General features: G+C 46.7%; 1 protein-coding gene across 1 annotated transcript; it reads right to left on the reverse strand.

Annotated features, from left to right (window-relative positions):
• Positions 1 to 590: 590 nt before the first annotated feature.
• Positions 591 to 19,011, reverse strand: LOC129699264 (centriole, cilia and spindle-associated protein-like). The gene is given in 6 exon segments (XM_055638892.1): positions 591 to 1,915; positions 11,088 to 11,338; positions 18,229 to 18,393; positions 18,396 to 18,431; positions 18,434 to 18,642; positions 18,686 to 19,011. Coding segments are annotated over 6 exon segments (1,074 nt in total). The 5' UTR covers positions 18,862 to 19,011; the 3' UTR covers positions 591 to 1,678.
• Positions 19,012 to 19,405: the final 394 nt, after the last annotated feature.

Raw genomic sequence — 19,405 nt, forward strand, 5'->3', positions numbered from 1 at the left:
CGGCTCCAACTCCAGATTGGGGCTGAAGGCCTCCCACAGCGAGGCCCAGTCGAGCGCCGGGCCAAAGGAGGCTGACCCCAGGCTGTTGCTCTGGCGCAGGCGAGGCCAGGGCCCTCTCTCCTCATGGTTGCGGATGAAGTGGCAGCGAGTACCGTGGGGGCAGGAGATGAGAGCGGGTTCCTCTGGAGTTGGAGCGGGGTTGGGCTGGCTGTGGGTTCTCCACACTGGCTGAGGGCCTGTGACTCTCCCAGCTAGTCCCACTGTCTCTGCCTACATTCTTTGTTTGTCCTATCCCCTCCCCTGACATCAGTCTGAAGAAGGGTCTTGACCCAAAACATTGCCAATTCCTTCTCTCCAAAGATGCTGCCTCACCCACTGAGTTTCGCCAGCATTGTGTCTGCCAGAGAAGGTAGTTAAGGCAGGGACTATAGCATCATTTAATAGACACTTGGACAGGTGTCCAGTGGGAATTTGGAGGGATATGGATCAAACACAGGTAGGCGGGACTAGTGTAGATGGGACATTTTGGTTGGCGTGGACCAATTGGGCTGAAGGGCCTGATAGAAACATTTAAAACAATAGGTGCAGGTGTAGGCCATTCGGCCCTTTGAGCCAGCACTGCCATTCAATATGATTATGGCTGATCATCTAAAATCAGTATCCCGTTCCTGCTTTTCCCCCCATATCCCTTGATTCCTTTAGTCCTAAGTGCTAAATCTCTCTTGAAAACTATTTCCATGCTGTATGACTTTGACCTGGATGGAGCTGATGAGAAACTGTTCAACACCTTGAATTTTAATGAATTGATATCAATTGCTTTAATAATTTCACGCTGCTGTTATTTGGTGAACTGAATTTCATGTCATCAGAATGTTTCCTGATGCCCTCAAGAACATTTCCCTATCACGAAAAAGCCCATAATTTCCAAACACTGATTTTATTCAAAATAAATTGTATTGTATCAAAATTCCAAGGTAACAAAAGAAAATAGTAATTTTCTATTGCACTCCACATGTACAGTGAAAAAGTTAAAACAGCTAGGTCTAAATCGGGCACAAATTTCACATTTAAATCATGCACCCGACAACACAAGGTTATCCACAAACACTTTACAAAGTGTGGCCACGGTCAGAATTGGAGTTGCTAATGTGTGCACCATGAGACTCCACAAGCTGTGATCTGGTAATGGCGATACTCTACAAATATTACAAAGGACAAGCACCCAAGAACATGATAAAACCTAACCCCATTAGAGAAAAGGATTCATTGATATTCGCAGGTGCAGTGTGATTTGAAAGTGTCAATGCGATACAAAAGATATTACACTATGCAAAATAAAGTTGAGTTTTGTAAAATTCAACTGTAGTTGAACTCTACCTACAGGACTTGATGTTAGAAAGGTTACAGTAATGGATTCTATTTCACACATCACAAAAAATGTTTTTTGTAAAAAATAAACATCAAGTCGTGTCAGTGGTTGACAGAAGACCAAAGTCACCAAGGTCGTACCTGCAAGTCAATAATACATTGCTGATTGTGAGTTTTACATATAAATTACCTCCAATAATACAGACCGCAATCAAGCCCTGCACTGAAACAGTGATTAAGATCAACATGGGCCCCAATAATTAAACAAAATAATTTCCCCTAAGCTCCATTTGCAGAATGTTGCTGGGACTCAGAGGGACCGTGTTGAAAAACATCTCGTATACTCCGAGAGCCAGGGATCGTCGTCTCCAGCAGATGGCAATGCTCCAACTGGCGAGTGTTCAGAAGTAGTTTTGCGATTTTGGAAAGTCTTAGAGTGGTGGTCGGCTGCACAATTAGTGGGTGGTTCTGTGTCTCGTACCCGAGATACACGCATCGCTCTTTGCACTTGATGTCTATCCTGCGCCCGGACTGCGGATTCATAAATCTGAGAGAAAGAGAAGTTGTTCCATGGAAAGGGTATCTCTATTTCCTTCTGACTACACATGGTTAGCTTAAGCAACATCCTAACAGAAAATCTGATCTTTACTACATCTACCACAACAAATCCTTTCACAATCACAAGACCGCATTCCTCAGCATGGCCCATGTCTGACTTTTTGCTCACAGTGCTGGAGCCACCCATGACTATGACGAGACTTGAGGGGAAAGAGGAGGGGTAGAGTACAATAGAGGTTACCTGGCAATGGAAGAGGCCTGGGGCAGAAAGGTCAATATGGTAATGGGAAGGAGAGTTAAAATGGTTAGTAACCTGGAGATCTGGTAGGCCTTGGCAGACCTTCAAGTCAATCCATGGGCCACTCTTCTCCACCTCTTTTTTTCCCCCCCAGCACTACCATGTGCTAAGATATTTGCACAACTCCAATTCCAACCTCTTGCTTATCCTCAAATTTAAAATCACATCACTGCTCAGCCATGCCTTCAGCCTTTTTGAAGTTCTCTTAAACTTTCCCATTTCTTTTTTTCTTCAAAACCTCCCTGTAACTAAGCTTTTGGTCGCACATCCCATTAACTCCTGTGCAGGATGGAACTGCAGATGCTGGTTTAGACCAAAGATAGACACAAAAAGCTGGAGTATCTCAGTGGGACCGGCAGCATCACTGGAGAGAAGGAATGGGTGATATTTCGGGTCAAGACCCTTCTGACTGGTTAGGGATAAGGAAAAAGAGAGATATAGACGGTGATGTGGAGAGATAAAGAACAAAAATGAGTGGGTGGTTCTCTGCCCCGTACCCGAGATACATGCAGCGCTCTTTGCACTTGAGAGATAAAGAATGAAAGATATGCAAAAAATTAATGATAATAAAGGAAACATGCCATTGTTAGCTGTGTGTAGGGGAAAACGAGAAGCTAGTGAGACTTGGGTGGGGGAGGGATAGAGAGCGAGAGATGGAATGCCTGGGCTACTGTATCCATTGTCGGACTTATACATCGGCGAGATTAAGGAAATTAAGTAAAAGGCTGAAAAGCAGGACCTTTAGGATAGTTATCTCTGGCTTGCTTCCAATACTCCGTGCTTGTGAAGGTAAGAACAGGAAGACGGGAATTGAATATGTGACTGAGGAGTTGATGCAGGGGGCAGGGATTTAGATATCTGGACCATTAGGATCGCTTCTGGGGCAGGGGTGACCTGTACAAAAGGGATGGGTTGCACCGTAACTGGAGCGGTACCACATCCTAGTGGGTAGGTTTACTAATGCTACACGGGTGGGTTCAAACTGGGGGGGGGGGGGGGAATCTCATATAGGGAAGAGGCACGTGAGGCTAGAAGTTGGTATGGAAGGAGGTGAGGGAAAGGTTAGTGGACAGAATAGGCAGGTCTTTTTGTGTACGACGTGCACAGCCTAAAGTTGTGGGACAACTTGTTCTATTTGATCTTATTTGATTGTGCACGCCAGGTTGATTGCATTTGTTGAAGGCAACCACGTGAAGGTTGCAATCTCCCACCCCAATAGGCAGGTGAAAAGCGGAAAGCAAGGTTGAATTAAACTGCACGTATTTTAATTCAAGGGGCCTGATGGGCAAAGCAGATGAGTTGGGCTCAAATGCTTTGGGCAAATATTGACTGGAAAAATCATAATGTGAAGGGTGCAATTCCTCAAAAATATTCAGGAGAGTATGTAGAGGCCCCCACACGTGAGAGGGCAACACTGGATCTAGAATTGGGAAATTGGGAAGGGCAGGTTAATGAAGTGTTTGCGGAAGAGCCTTTTAGGGACGCGTGAGCACAGTTCAATTAGGTTTAGATATTTATGGATAGGGACAGAGAGGGCCCAAGTGTTAAAATGCTCAACTGGGGTAACACCAACTTTGAGGGTATGAGAGGTCTCGCTCAAGTTGACGAGCAGGTTATTTGAGGGGAAAGGAACATCAGCCAAGTGGGATGTTTTTAAAAGTATGCTGACAAAAGCTCAGGATATATGCATCCCCGTTAGAGTGAAGGGCAAAGCAGGCAAACACAAGGAAGCTTGGCTGACGAGGGAAATTGAGGCATTGGTCAAAAGCTAGCAGCAGGATCTTGATCGATTGGACAGGTGGGCGGAGGAATCGTTAATGGAATTTTATTCTGAGAAATGTGAGGTGTTACATTTTGGGACATCAGACCTACACAGTAAATGGTAGGCCAAGTATTGTAGAGCAGAGGGATCTGGGAGTGCAGGTGCATGGTTCCTAGAAGGTGGAGTTGCAAATAGATAAGGTGGTCAAAAAGGCTTTTGGCACTTTATCCTTCATCAGTCAGAGTATTGAGTATAGAAGGTGGGAGGTTATATCGCAGTTGTATAAGACGTTGGTGAGATAGCATTTAGAGTATTGTGTTCAGTTCTGGGCACCATGTTATAGGAAAGATATTGTCAAGATTGAAAGGGTTCAGAGAAGATTTACGAGGATGTTGCCAGGACTAGAGGGTGTGAGCTACAGGAAGAGGTTGAGTAGGCTGGGTCTCTATACTGTGAAGCGCAGGAGGATGAGGAGCGATCTTCTAGTGGATAAAACCATGAAAGAAATAGATCGGGTGGATGCACAGAATCTCTTGCCCAGAGTTGGGGAATCGAGGACCAGAGGACAGGTTCAAGGTGAAGGGGAAAAGATTTAATAGGAATCTGAGGGGCAACATTTTCACACAAAGGGTGGCGGGTATATGGAACAAGCTGCCAGAGAGGTAGTTGAGGCTGGGACTATCCCAACATTTAAGAAACAGTTAGACAGGTACATTTATAGGATAGGTTTGGAGGGATATGGATGGACCAAGCTCAGGCAGGTGGGAATAGTGTAGCTGGGATATGTTGGCCGGTGTGGGCAAGTTGTGCCAAAGGGCCCGCTTCCACACTGTATCACTCTATGGCTATGAAATATAGCACGTCTCCAGTGACTAACCAGTGGGGTACCGCAAGGCTCAGTGCTGGGACCCCAGCTATTTACAATATATATTAATGATCTGGATGAGGGAATTGAAGGCAATATCTCCAAGTTTGCGGATGACACTAAGCTGGGGGGGGGGGGGGGGGGGGGCTGATGTGTTAGCTGTGAGGAGGATGCTAGGAGACTGCAAGGTGACTTGGATAGGCTGGGATTGAGTGGGCAAAAGGTTTGGCAGATGCAGTATAATGTGGATAAATGTGAGGTTATCCATTTTGGTGGCAAAAACGGGGAAAGCAGACTATTATCTAAATGGTGGCCATTGGGAAAGGGGGAGATGCAGCGAGACCTGGGTGTCATGGTACACCAGTCATTGAAGGTAGGCATGCAGGTGCAGCAGGCAGTAAAGAAAGCGAATGGTATGTTAGCTTTCATTGCAAAAGGATTTGAGTATAGGAGCAGGGAGGTTCTACTGCAGTTGTACAGGGTCTTGGTGAGACCACACCTGGAGTATTGCGTACAGTTTTGGTCTCCAAATCTGAGGAAGGACTTATTGCCATAGAGGGAGTGCAGAGACGTTTCACCAGACTGATTCCTGGGATGTCAGGACTGTCTTATGAAGAAAGACTGGATAGACTTGGTTTATACTCTCTAGAATTTAGGAGATTGAGAGGGGATCTTATAGAAACTTACAAAATTCTTAAGGGGTTGGACAGGCTAGATGCAGGAAGATTGTTCCCGATGTTAGGGAAGTCCAGGACAAGGGGTCACAGCTTAAGGATAAGGGGGAAATCCTTTAAAACCGAGATGAGAAGAACTTTTTTCACTCAGAGAGTGGTGAATCTCTGGAACTCTCTGCCACAGAGAGTCGTTGAGGCCAGTTCATTGGCTATATTTAAGAGGGAGTTAGATGTGGCCATTGTGGCTAAGGGGATCAGGGGGTATGGAGAGAAGGCAGGTACGGGATACTGAGTTGGATGATCAGCCATGATCATATTGAATGGCGGTGCAGGCTCGAAGGGCCGAATGGCCTACTCCTGCACCTAATTTCTATGTTCTATGTTTCTATGTTTCTAACCAACTTCTAGAGATGCTTCGTAGGAAGTACACTGTTGGGTTACATCACAGCTTGGTGTGGGAACAGCTCTGGCCAAGACCACAAGAAATTCCAGAGAGTTGTAAATGTTGCTCAGTCCATCACACAGACCAGACTCCCCACCATTGACACTATCTACACTTCATGCCTCAAAAGAGCAACCACCATAATAGAAGATTTGTCCCACTCTGGTCATGCCTCCTCCCATTTATCAGATGGTACAGAAGCTTGAAAGCATGCACCAAGAGACTCAGAAACAGCTTCTTCCCCTCTTATCAGGCATCTGAACAGTCCTTCCATAAACTAGGGTACTGTAGGGGCTAGTGGAATCAAGGGACATGGGGAGAAGGCAGGCACGGGTTATTGATTGGGGCCGATCAGCCATGATCACAATGAATGGCAGTGCTGGCTTGAAGGGACGAATGGCCCCTCCTGCACCTATTTTATATGTTTCTCATTCACCTCTACACCATTGAACATTGGACCTGGTTTCGGGAACTGATGCGCTACAATGCTGAGGGCTATATTCTCCTTTGCTTTATCCATCGAGTTTGAACATTGTATCGATATAGGGCATATCTGTTTGGATAGCATGTAAAACAAAAGTTTTCACAGTGCCTCATTACAGGTGATAATAATAAACCTAAAATGGAACCTATTTCTATGTTCATTGAATTATACAGTAATACAGCTTGTCCCACTTGGGCGACCTAATCTGTGAGTTTAGAAGAGTGTCCGACCTTCAATCTCGCAGTGAGGAAATATATAAATAGAACCGCTCGGATAATGACCTTTATATAAGCTAGATAATTTGAAAAAGAAAAGCTTAAAGTTTTCAGAAACATATATCCCCCAACTAAATAAATTACAACGAAAAACATACACAGGGAACGATGAATCAAAACATAGAAACCTTAATCTGAACCTTATTGCTTTGAGGCAATTATAACACTGGAGGAAATTGTATTTGATATGACTTTGTGTTGAAGAATGGATAGCTGAATAGGGGCCTCTTCTTAGGCCAGAGGTAATCTGCTCTTTCTCTATGGCACATTTTTGAGCTCTGAATGTGACACAAAGGTGAAGAGTTATGGCCGGTTATGCTGAGTTTGAGACAGAATTCAAGGCTGAGAGATAATAAGACTCTGTGGTTAGCCTTGGCTATTTTAAATTATAATGAGATTGTGATAAGGAATAGGATGCATGTGAAGGGGAGTAGTTGCTTGGAGAGGAAAATAATTAGATTGATGGAGTTGTTTATAGAAAGTCGAAGAAGCAGATGTAATTCTGATGTAATGGTCTGAGTTGTACCTTGTACCTTGTACCTTGTAAGAACCTTGTGTTCTGCCTTGTACATGAGATTAGAAATCCAGCTTCCAGATAGCAGGAAAGGGGCTACAAATTAGAATTGTTGTATCCTGGCACCAAACATTAATTAAGTTGACAGATTTACGACCCATGTTGGGAGATATGTGGGGTTTTGAACTTAGAAACTGTAATTCAGCAAACTTATATAATTAATGTTTTAAAGACAGAAACATAGAAAATAGGTGCAGGAGTAGGCCATTCGGCCCTTTGAGCCTGCACCACCATTCAATATGATCATGGGTGATCATCCAACTCAGTATCCTGTACCTCCTGATCCCTTTAGCCACAAGGGCCACATCTAACTCCCTCTTAATAATTACCCCTAGGTAATAGTATTTCAAACTGTGTAAAATTGTAGTGAAACAATTTATGAAATGTATTGTCTTAGTAGGACTGTAAACATTAGACTTTGTTTAGATTTATAGAAACATCTTTCTTCTTGGTATGGAAAGTGTGTATGACTTGTGTGATCATTGCATTACATATGTATCTTATATTTTGAGGAGTGGTCTTTGATAATTGAGCCTACTGGGGTTTTGCTGTGTTGAAATAAAATAATTCTAAAACAAAGTTATACCACAAGAAAACAAAGATTGTAAAAAGAGGCCAGGAAAGGAGAGATCATGTGATTGATGTTGTAAATCACCAGTAGGAATCAGATGATTGGTTACCAGTTGTCATACCCTCTGTATCTGAAATGTCTAATACCTATATAAAGCAATGATCAAAAACACAAATACTTTGGAGCTGCCCCAGAGCTTCTAGCTCTGTGTTGGAAGGTTCAAAGAATTGTCTCAGTAATAAATGAATAAAGAATCAATTTCAACAGCTACAAGAGTTTGATTCAAGTTTTCTTGACTTTAGATTGACAAAAGAACTCAGTTTAACAGAGCATGGTCGACACGTGGTCCTCGGAGGTCCTATGAGGTCGCTGGAACTGTCCTTCATGCTCGAAGGAAGTTCCCGAATACTCGTGTTCTCAGCTAGGCCGCGTAAAATTTTTCCGCAAGTTGAAAAAATTTCTGTGAGTAAAATTTGGTCGGCATGATCCTTTTGAACTCGTAGTGCAGTGGAGTGGGGTCGCTATTTAATTACAGGCATTTTAATTGGCTCATTCGAGTTTCCAGGACCAGGGAAAACCGACTGGTAGGTAAACTGCCAGCTAAACTTTATTATACTTCTTAAAAGTGTCTCCACTCCTCCCCCCCCCACCCCCTCCCCGCTCTCTAAAGGACTTACCATTACTGTGCAGCCGTTTTACCTTCCTCTTCATCGCAGGGTGTGGATTTCCGACAGCTCCCCCGCTTTCCCTGGCCCCCGTCTTTGCGATGTGTGTGTGTGTGTGTGTGTGTGTGCGGTCGGTCGATCCAGCTCCCGGTTTCAACGCGGATGGTCGATCCAGTTCGAGGCTTTCCAGGCAAGTGCCCTCGAGCTTGAAGACACTCTTCTTAACTCGCGGATTAGGTCACCCAAGTGGGACAGCCCCTTAACAGGCTTTTTGGCCCAACGTCCATGCTGACCAAGATGCCCCACCTATGCCTGTCCCATTTACCCTCTTTTGTCCCATATCCCTCAGCTTTTCCTCAGTTTCAGTTTAGTTTATTGTACCGAGGTACAGTGAAAAGCTTTTGTTGCTTGCTATCCAGTCAGCAGAAAGACAATACATGATTACAATCGAGCCAGTTACAGTGTACAGATACATAAGTAGAGATGGTCGAAAACTTCAAATTCCCAGGAGTCAATATCATCAACAACTCCTGGACCACCCAGATTATTTGGGGCTCTTTGATTATTCCCTTTGATTATTTGGGGATCTATGGTACACCTCAACAATGCGATCATCCCTTTCTATTTTTTAGCTCCACCCATATAGCCTCGCTGAATGATCCTTCAGTAATGTCATCTTGGACTACTACTGTCCTTAATCAAGAAAGCAACACCCTCCTCTTTTACCCCCACCTCTATCTTGCCTATAGTATCCACACCCTTGCAGAGTACCCTCACTCCGTTAGATAGGTTTCAGTATTGGCTATAACATCCCAGTGGCACATACCTATCTACGATGATGACACCAAAGTATCATTCATTCTAGCATTGAAATAAAAATCTTTCACACACCAATGCTTGGCCTTCTTTATGAGACAGAGCCCCAGACCTTATCATTTGATTGATAAACAGTTTTGGCATCACTGGAGAACATAATTTTAAATATGATTTGTATAATTAAACTATTCAATTCATAAAATTACACCCAGAAGTGTTAAACTAAGTTATTTTGTCAGTCCAATTCAAGAAAACTCGATTCAAACCATTGCTGCTAAAATCAATTCTTTATTCTGACAATGCTGGATAATTCTTTAAACCTTCCAAGACAGAGCTAGAAACTCTGGGGCAGGTCGAAAGAACTACTACTTTGGTGCAAACGTAACACATTATATAAGTATTAGACAATTATGATACAGAAGGAGTGGCAAACTATTAACCAATCATTATGGTTTACCATATATTTAGCTTATTTGCATGAACCAATCAACTAAATCCTTTCCAGTGATTGACAACACGCATAATCACATGATTGTTCCTTTTCTGGCCCCTTTACAACCCTTTTTCCCTCTGTGGTATTCTTTAACCTCTTTGCTCAAAATCATTTTATTTCAATGAAGTAAAACCACAGAAATATAAAACTAATTTTCAGAGACCACCTCTCAGAATATAAAATACACATCATACAGCAATCACACAATACATCCACACAAAACATTTTTCACTTTTGGAAAAGAAAGTTATTTCTAAAACTTCTAATACTTACAATCCTAATTTAAACACAATACAATTCACAAATAATTCCCCTACTTCATAGTTAAAATAGTTACTTATGGATTAAATTTGAGTTTTGCCCCATTCTTACAAAGTTATTTTTACAATCCCCAACCGCACAAAGGCCACTAATTGTCACACTTGATAAATTATAATCGCTTCTTCCCAAGCTCGGGTCTAGTTTCATTCTGAATTACAACCTCCCCCTTCTATCTCTGGACGAAAGAAATATAAGGCCTCCACACTAATAGCATTCCACACAGCAAATGGATGATTATCAAAACAGAGTTACTTTCTCAGTTTTCTATAAACATAAGAAACCACCCTTATACAAAGGTCACACAACCATCACCTCTGCCTTATCTCTTATCTCAACATAAATCTATTTAAACAGCACAAACCAGATCACAGACTATTATCTAGCCTTGGTGCCCACGACCCAATATAGACAACCATAAATCCTCTTTATTGCACACCCGAGCTCAAAGATGTGCCATAAAGAAAGGACACATGATGCTCATGTCCTAAGAAGAAACCGATCAATAACCTATGCTCTAAACACCAAATTAAACCAAATACAACTTCTGACAGCGTTAAAGCTGCTTCAAAGCAAACAAACCTATGCCTATTTACATCAACATCTCCATGTTATGATAAGCCATCTGTTCTCCTATGTGTGTGTGTTCTTTATTTCTTTGTGGGGCCATGTATTTCTGAAAACCTCAGCTCCAAGTCCTTCTCTTGCAACTTAACATAAGTTCCTCACACAAAAGTTATCTGATCAATTCTATTGTATAATATTTCCTCAGAAGTATGAACAGTACTTCATGTGTAAAACAACCAAAATTATTTTCAAGAGCATGCTAACATTTACTTTTCATATTTTGGCCCTCCAGAAATGAACACTCTTATTCAGAACAGGCAGGAAGTGAGGAAAAAGTCCGATTCTCCAAATACTCACTTGTCCTGGCAAAGCAGAAGCGCCAACATTGTACGTTTTTTTACAGCCCACTTCCACTTCCTTCTCCGCCCAGCCATACATTGCAAATGGAGCCTTGGTTTCCTTTATGACAACAGCTGCTGGTGATGCTCGAGACGTTTTGAGAGATTTTTCCAGACTTGCACTTTTCACAGGACGGTAGCCGCACAAGTCACCCTTGGCCTGGTCGTGGCTTTTATCCCTTTGAATCCCCTGAACAATTATGTCCTTGGCTGGTTGAAGACAAGCAAGGAATAAATGAATGATCCATCAGTCAATAGCGTTTTAAGAACAAACTGTTTTACATGTTAAACGTATTATATAACTTCACATTGTAGACACAACTAGATTCTAGAAGCTTCAACAAAACACAAAGGGCTGGAGGAACTGAGCAGATCAGACAGCTTCAGTAGAGGGAATGAACAGATGATAGGTGATTATGGATAGGTGTCTGAAATTAACACCTTCAGTTCCATGCTTACAGTCAGTAATAGAAGAGGATTGACCCCTTGTGAGATATGATCTCTTGTTCAATCCATCTGAGATACCAATTTATTCAGCAAACTCCCAACAACTCCATTCAGATCTTTCTAAAGTTTGTTTGCAAATAATTTTCTTAACTTCTCCCAATATATTTGTGCCCAACTTCATTATTTACCTTGCTATTAAGTGATATATTGTTCTTTATCTTCAAGGACTGTTGAAGGACTATTTCTTTAAATATTCCCATTTTTACTTGAAACGTTTTTTTTTTACAGGATCAAATCTGAAATTATGTTCATTTGAATTAAAACTATAATTTCAGCAAATGTGTCTGATGTAGAATGTCTCTTTTTGCGATACCCTCATTATCAAATATGATGGGCAGCACGGTGGCATAGCAGTCAAGCTACTGCCTTATAGCGCCAGAGACACAGTTCAATCCTGACTATGGGTGCTTGTCTGTACAGAGTTCGTACGTTCTCCTCATGAACTGCGTGGGTTTTCTCCAAGATCTTCGGTTTCCTCCCTCACTCCAAAGATGTACAGGTTTGTAGATTAATTGGCTTGGTATAAATGTAAAACTGTCCCAGTGTGTGTAGAGTAGTGTAGTGTGTGGGGATTGTTGGTTGGTGTGGGCTCAATGAGCCCAAGGGCTTGTTTTCACATCATATATCTAAACTAGACTAGACTGAACATGATGTTTTGGATCAGGATCCTTCTTCACCAAGAAGGCTTGGGGCTCTCCACTATCTCCTTGAGTTAAAGTTAAAGCCAAGGACATACACATGGGCCCCAGCTAGTATGCTGCCATCATTCCCTAGTCTTTCTCAAGTAGATTGACTACTGCAACAAGGCTGCCTCCTACAATTGTGCAGAACCAGTTCATTTAATCAATTTTATATTAACCTCCACCCAACCCACAAAAGAAGGGTTTTAGCCCGAAACATTGCCTATTTCCTTCCCTCCATAGATGCTGCTGCACCCGCTGAGTTTCTCCAGCTTTTTTGTGTACCCACAAATTCACTTGGACTACCTGACACACCGCCCCTGTCTCAATCTCTAAACCGATTCCAATCTCTAGACAGTCCCTAGTCTGTCTTCAGCAAAAGAGACAGACTAGGGACTGTTGCCTACTACAATCCCACTGATTTACAACCTCCCTCTTGCAAGGATGCCATACATTCTCAATGTCACCATCTCCACCGTATTTGCTCCCGCGATAAAGCTTTCCATTCTAGGATATCCAAGATGTCCTCTGTCGTTAATAATTGTAGTTTCCCGTCGGCTGTTATGGATGGAGTGCTCACCCATGTCTCTTGTGTCCCAGTTCTGCTCTCACTCCCCCTCCCCCCAAAACAGAACAAGGATAAGAGTTCCCCTGGTTCTCACCTTTCAGATCCACCAGCCTCCGCATCCAACATTTCCATCATCCTGCCACTTGTTGCATTCTCCATTTCCTCTTTCTGTAGAGACGGAGCCCTTGCTTTCCCCCCCTCTCTCCATCCCCTCCCCCTTCCCAGTTCTCCCACCAGTCTTACTGTCTCCGACTACATTCTATCTGTCCCGCCCACTCCCCTGATATCAGTCGGAAGAAGTGTCTCGACCTGAAATGTAACCCATTCCTTCTTTCCAGAAACGCTGCCTGAGCCGCTGAGTTACTAATAAAACAGTGGTCAATGTCCGGACAATGATGACCGGCCTCTCTGAAAACCTACAGAACATCAGCGATTGTAGGAAAACAGCTGTCATAAATGACGAGCTCAAGAGACTAAACATAGACATAGTCATCCTTCAGGAAACAAGGCTGGCAGACTTGAGCACACTGAAGGAGAAGTACACATTTTACTGGCAGGGGAAGGACTGACAAGCCCAGAGAGCACGGAGTAGGCTTCGCAGTAAGGACAAGCCTGCTGAACACGGTGGAACCAGGCAGTAATGGCTCCGCCTCAACACCACCGCAGGCCCAGTCACTCTTGTCAGCGTGTATGCTCCGGAAGTGGCGGCGCTGCCAAGCAGCTGCGGCTCGCCTACAGTCCGTCTTTTCCTTTTTTTTGTTTTCTTTTGTCTTGTTAGATGTATGTTTTAGTTTATTTTTAGTTGTGTATGGGTGGGGGGGTGGGGGAAACTTTTTTTAACCTCTTCCTTCAACAGGAAAGTGACCTTTTCCTTGTCGTATCTCCGTCTCCGCTGAAGCCTAATATCGTGGAGCTGGCGGCCTACAACTGGATCGACCTTCAGGCTCCGGTGGCAGAGCCTATGGATTCACCATCATGGAGCTGGCTGACTTCGGAGGCTGCAGTGGCGCTGTGGCTGCAACCCAACTTCGGAGGCTTCGGCCGCGGGCCCTGTGGACGGTAACATCGGGAGCTCGCAGGTCCCAGGTTGGTGACCGATTCTCGGGAGCTCCCGCAACAGGTTTGCTGGACTGGAGGGTGGCAGCTCCGTCTACCCCGGGTTTGAATCGGCCCATTCGCGGAGCCTGGAATCCGCCGCGGGACTTACCATCACCTGGCCGGGGACCCAACATCGAAAGCCTCAAGCTGCGGGAGAACAAGCAAGGAAGAGATAAGACTTTAATACTTTTTGCTTTCCATCATAGTGAGGAGGTGCATGGAGATTCACTGTGATGGATGTTTGTGTTAAACTGTGTTCATTGTGTGTTCTGTTGCTTTTATTTCTGTCATGACTGCAAGGTACGCAATTTCGTTCAAACTATTGTTTTGAATGACAATAAAGGAAACAAACTCTAACTGTCCTCCACATCAGACACAAAGGACGAGTTCTATGAGAACTTCGCATCCATCATCAGCAGCATCCCCAGCAAAGAAGAACTTGTTCTCCTGGGCAACTTCAACGCCAGAGTGGGCGCAGACCACGAATCGTGGTCTTCCTGTCTTTGGCAGTTTGGTGTGGGCAAAATGAATGAGAACGGACAGAGATTGCTTGAGCTGTGCACTTATCATGACCGGTGCATTGCCAACTCGTACTTCCAGACAACGCCCCAGCACAAGGTTTCCTGGAGACACCCACGCTCAAAGCATTGGCATCAACGGGATCTGATCCGAGTCAGACGTGCCGCCATCAAGAACGTTCTCCACACATGCTCCGACCACAGTGCGGACTGTGACACAGACCACTCCTTGGTGTGTTACAAGGTCAGGCTGCAGCCAAAGAGGTTTTACCGTAGTAAGAGGCAGGGGAACCCCCGCATCGATGTCAGCAAGATGCCCCGTCCAGGCCTCGTGCAACAGTTTGCAGAGGCTTTTGAGAGAGAACTTGGCACCTCGTGCCCTGGAGACTCTGCAACAGAGAAGTGCAAAATTCTGCGGGACACCATGCATCGCACAGCCTTGGCTAGCTTTGGGAAGAAGAATTTGAAGACCACACGACTGGTTTGAGGACAAGTCGACTGAGATGACTCTCGTCATCGAAGCCAAATGCGCCGCCCTAGCCGAGTACAAGCGGTCAGCTAACAAGAAGAACCTGCAGACTGCGAGGCATTGCGCCAATGACTACTGGACACAGCTTAGTGAGGCCATCCAGACTGCTGCCATAACAGGGAACATCAGGGGAATGTACGATGGCATTAAGAAGGAACGAGGACCAGTCCAGAGCAAGACAGCCCCCTCAAATCCTCCACTGGGGAAGTAATCACAGACGAATGCCAGCAGATGGAGAGATGGGTGGAACACTACTCCGGCCTCTACTCGAGAGAGAACTCTGATTCCCCTCAGCCCTTGATGCCTTCCGACCATGGATGTGTTAAGACACAGAGCCGACAGCAGAGCTCAGCAAGGCCATTGACAGCCTGGCCTCAGGCAGGGCCCCAGGCAACGACGCGATTCCCTCTGACCTGATCAAGCATTGCAAGACTACCTTACTGCTTCCTTTGTATGGAGTCCTCTGCCAGTGGTGGCAAGAAAGAGCTGTACCGCAGAATATGAGGGATGCCACAATCATTACCCTCTACAAGAACAAGGGTGAGAGAAGCGACTGCAACAACTACAGAGGCATCTGCCCCCTCAACATCGTCGGCAAGGTCTTTACTCGAGTCATCTTGACCCGCCTGCAGAAGCTGACAGAACGCATCTACCCAGAGTCACAGTGCGGTTTCCAAGCTGGAATGTCAACAGTAGACATGGTCTTCTGCCTTCGCCAGCTCCAGGAGAAGTGCAGAGAACAGCAGATGCCCCTGTATGTTGCTTTCATTGACCTCACCAAGGCGTTCAACCTCGTCAGCAGAGATGGCCTATTTAAGGCTCTGCCCAAGATCGGCTGCCCACCAAAACTGCAGAGCATGATAGAATCCTTCCACATCAACACGAAGGGGACAGTGCAGTTCAATGGCAGCTTCTCCGAGCCCTTCGACATCCGCAGTGGCGTCAAACAAGGCTGCAACCTCGCTCCCACATTCTTTGGGATTTTCTTTGCTCAGCTCCTGAAACATGCCTTCGGCACTGCAACAGAGGGGATATACCTGCGTCCTAGATCAGATGGCTGGCTCTTCAACCTCACCCGCCTCAGAATAAAGACAAAAGTACGTGAAGCTTTCATCAGAGACATGTTTGGTGGCGACGCTGCAGTTGTGTCCCACACCTAGCAGCAACTACAGTCACTGATGGACCGCTTCTATCAGGTATGCAAGGACTTCGGGCTGACCATCAGCCTGAAGAAGACGAACGTCTTGGGGCAGGATACAGAGGCACCGCCTGTCATCACCATCAACGACTACGAACTCGATGCCGTCCATCAGTTCACGTACCTCGGCTCCACCATCACCGACAACCTCTCCTTGGACACAGAGATTGATAAGAGGATCGGGAAAGCAGCTACAACTGTCGTTCGCCTCACAACTCTAGTGTGGACCAACCCAAAGCTGACACTGAAGACAAAGATAGCAGTCTACAATGCCGGTGTCATCAGCACGCTGCTGTATGGCAGTGAGAATAGACTACATATGCCAGGCAGGAGAGGGAACTCAACACTTCCACTGGAGAAGCATCCGCCGTATCCTGGGCGTATCCTGGCAAGACAGTGTGTCCAACGCTGAGATCCTGTCTCGTGCTGGCCTCCCCAGTATGTACACTCTACTCAGGCAGCACAGACTGAGGTGGCTGGGCCATGTCCACCGCACGGAGGATAGCCATATTCGAAAAGACATCCTCTATGGAGAGCTGACATCTGGGAGGAGAACCATTGGCCGCCCCCAGCTACGTTACAAAGATGTCTGCAAGAGAGATATGAAGCGCTCAACATCGATGTGGAGTCCTGGGAGAGCCTTGTAGCTGATCGCACGAGGTGGAGAGGTACCCTGATCCAACATCTCAAAATGGGGGAAGAGAAACTGCTGAACGCAGCGGCAGACAAGCGGGCAAGCTGAAAGGAGCGCAGCAACTTCAACAGACCACAGACTACACACAAATGTGACTGTCACTCCCGCATTGGTCTCTTCAGCCACAAGCGACGCTGCACAAGCCAAGGTTTGGAGCCAACAAACCTAGCCAAGCAGCCAACAACTAGGATGCATCACACATGGTCAGTCATGACCGAGGGGGGCCTACAAATTGATCCCATGATGATAGGAGCAGAATTACACCATTCTGCCCATCAAGCCTGCTCCACCAATCATCTTTCCCTCTCAACCCCATTCTCCAGCCTTTTCCCCCATAACCCTGACAACTTTACCAATCAAGAATCTATCTCTGCCTTAAAAATATCCATTCACAGCCTCCATAACCTTCTGTGGCAATGAATTCCACAGATTCATCACCCTCTGACTAAAGAAATTCCTCATCTCCTTCATAAAGGAACATCCTTTAATTCTAAGGCTATGACCTCTGATCCTAGACTCCCAGTAGCGAAAGCATCCTCTCCACATCATCCAGGCCTTTCACTATTTGGTAAGTTTCAATGAGATCTCCCAGCGAGTACAGGCCCAGTGCCGTCAAACGCTCATCATATGTTAAATTACTCATTCCTGCAATCATTCTTGTAAACCTCCTCTGGACCCTCTCCAGCCCCTGCACATCCTTCCTCAGATAGGAGACCCAAAATTGCTCACAATATTCCAAATGCAGTGCCTCATAAAGCCCCAGCATTACATCCCACTTTTTGTATTCTAGCCCTCGAGAAATAAATGTTAGCATTGCATTCGCCTTCCTCATTACCGATTCAACTGGCAAATGACTTTTTGGGAGTCTTGCACCAGCACTCCCAAGTCCCTTTGCACCTCCAAGTTCTGAATTCTATCCCCATTGAGAAAATAGTCAACGCCTTTATCCCTATTAACAAAATGCATGACCCCACACTACGCTATAATCCAACTGCCACTAGTCTGCCCACTCTCCCAACCTATCTAAATTCTTCTGCAGATGCATTGCTTTCTCTACACTACTTGCCCCACCATCTATCTTCGTTTCATTTGCAAACTTGGCCACAGAGCCTTCAATTCCCTCATCTAAATTATAGATAGTGAAGAGTAGCGGCCAAAGCACCCAGCCCTGCGGAAGGAACTCCGCATCGCCCAGAACAAATGTAAACATGACTACAAACAAATGTAAAAGCGTTAACATGAGTAACACAAAACAGCCAGACAATCGCTGACAATCCAGCAGCGTTCGGCGCCGCTTTTGAAATTTACCTGAGACATTAAATCCTGCGGCCGGGTAAGGCGCGGCCCCGGGCCTGACCCTTGCCTGGACCCCGGGCCTGACCCTTGCCTGGACCCCGGGCCTGTTCCCCGCCTGGACCCCGGGTCTGACCCCCACCTGGGCCCCGGGCCTGATCCCTGCCTGGATCCCGGGACCCCGGCCTCGGGCTGGATCCCGGGCCTGACCCCCTGACCTGGGCCCCGGGCCTGTCCCCGGTCTCAGGCTGGGTCCCGGGCCTGTCCCTCGCCTGGGCCCCGGGCCTGTCCCCGGTCTCAGGCTGGGTCCCGGGCCTGTACCCCGCCTGGGTCCCGGGCCTGACCCCCGCCTGGGCCCCGGGCCTGTCCCCGGTCTCAGGCTGGGCTCCGGGCGTCAGCAGGCGGGTCGCAGGGCAGCGTTGGTCTGGGCTCCGGGCGGCAGGCGGGTCGCAGGGCAGCGTTGGTCCGGTGGGGGGGTGGAGGAGCGGAGCCGCTGTCCCAGCCTGTCCACACCCAGGGCCAGTGGGCCTGCTCCAGCAGCCGCCTCACGCCGCGGTACTGCACCAGGTCGCGGTAACAGCTGCCGTACGTGTCCCAGCGCGGCCCCGTAAACCTCCTCATGTACTCCGTCTTCATCCTTCTGCTCATGGCGCCACCGCACCAGCGGCTCAACGCATCGCCATTAACACCGAGCCCCCGGGCCGCACTGTCGTCATTCACAGCCGGCGACCACAAGAGACTTGACTCCCACAAGATGAGGCCGCCATTAAACCGTCACTCCCGGCCCTTGTTTACCCCCGTCACTCACTCTCACAGCCCCGCCCACAACCCCGCCCCACCCATCACTCATCACCCCCCCCCATCCGTCACAGCCACGCCCCCATCCGCCCCCACGGCCCCCCGCCCACTGAAGCCCCGCCCCACCCGTCAATCACACCCCCGCCCCCATCCGTCAGAGCCCCGCCCCACTCAAGCCCCGCCCCACCCGTCACTCAATCACAGCCCCGCCCCACCGTCATAGTCCCCCCCACCCATCACTCACTCACAGCCCCGCCCCACCCCCCACCCGTCACAGCCCCGCCCCACTGAAGCCCCGCCCCACCCGTCACTCAATCACAGCCACGCCCCCAGCCGTCAGAGCCCCGCCCCACTCAAGCCCCGCCCCACCCGTCACTCAATCACAGCCCCGCCC

The sequence above is a fragment of the Leucoraja erinacea genome, chromosome 8, assembly GCF_028641065.1.
Source record: "Leucoraja erinacea ecotype New England chromosome 8, Leri_hhj_1, whole genome shotgun sequence".
Lineage (NCBI taxonomy): Eukaryota > Metazoa > Chordata > Chondrichthyes > Rajiformes > Rajidae > Leucoraja > Leucoraja erinaceus.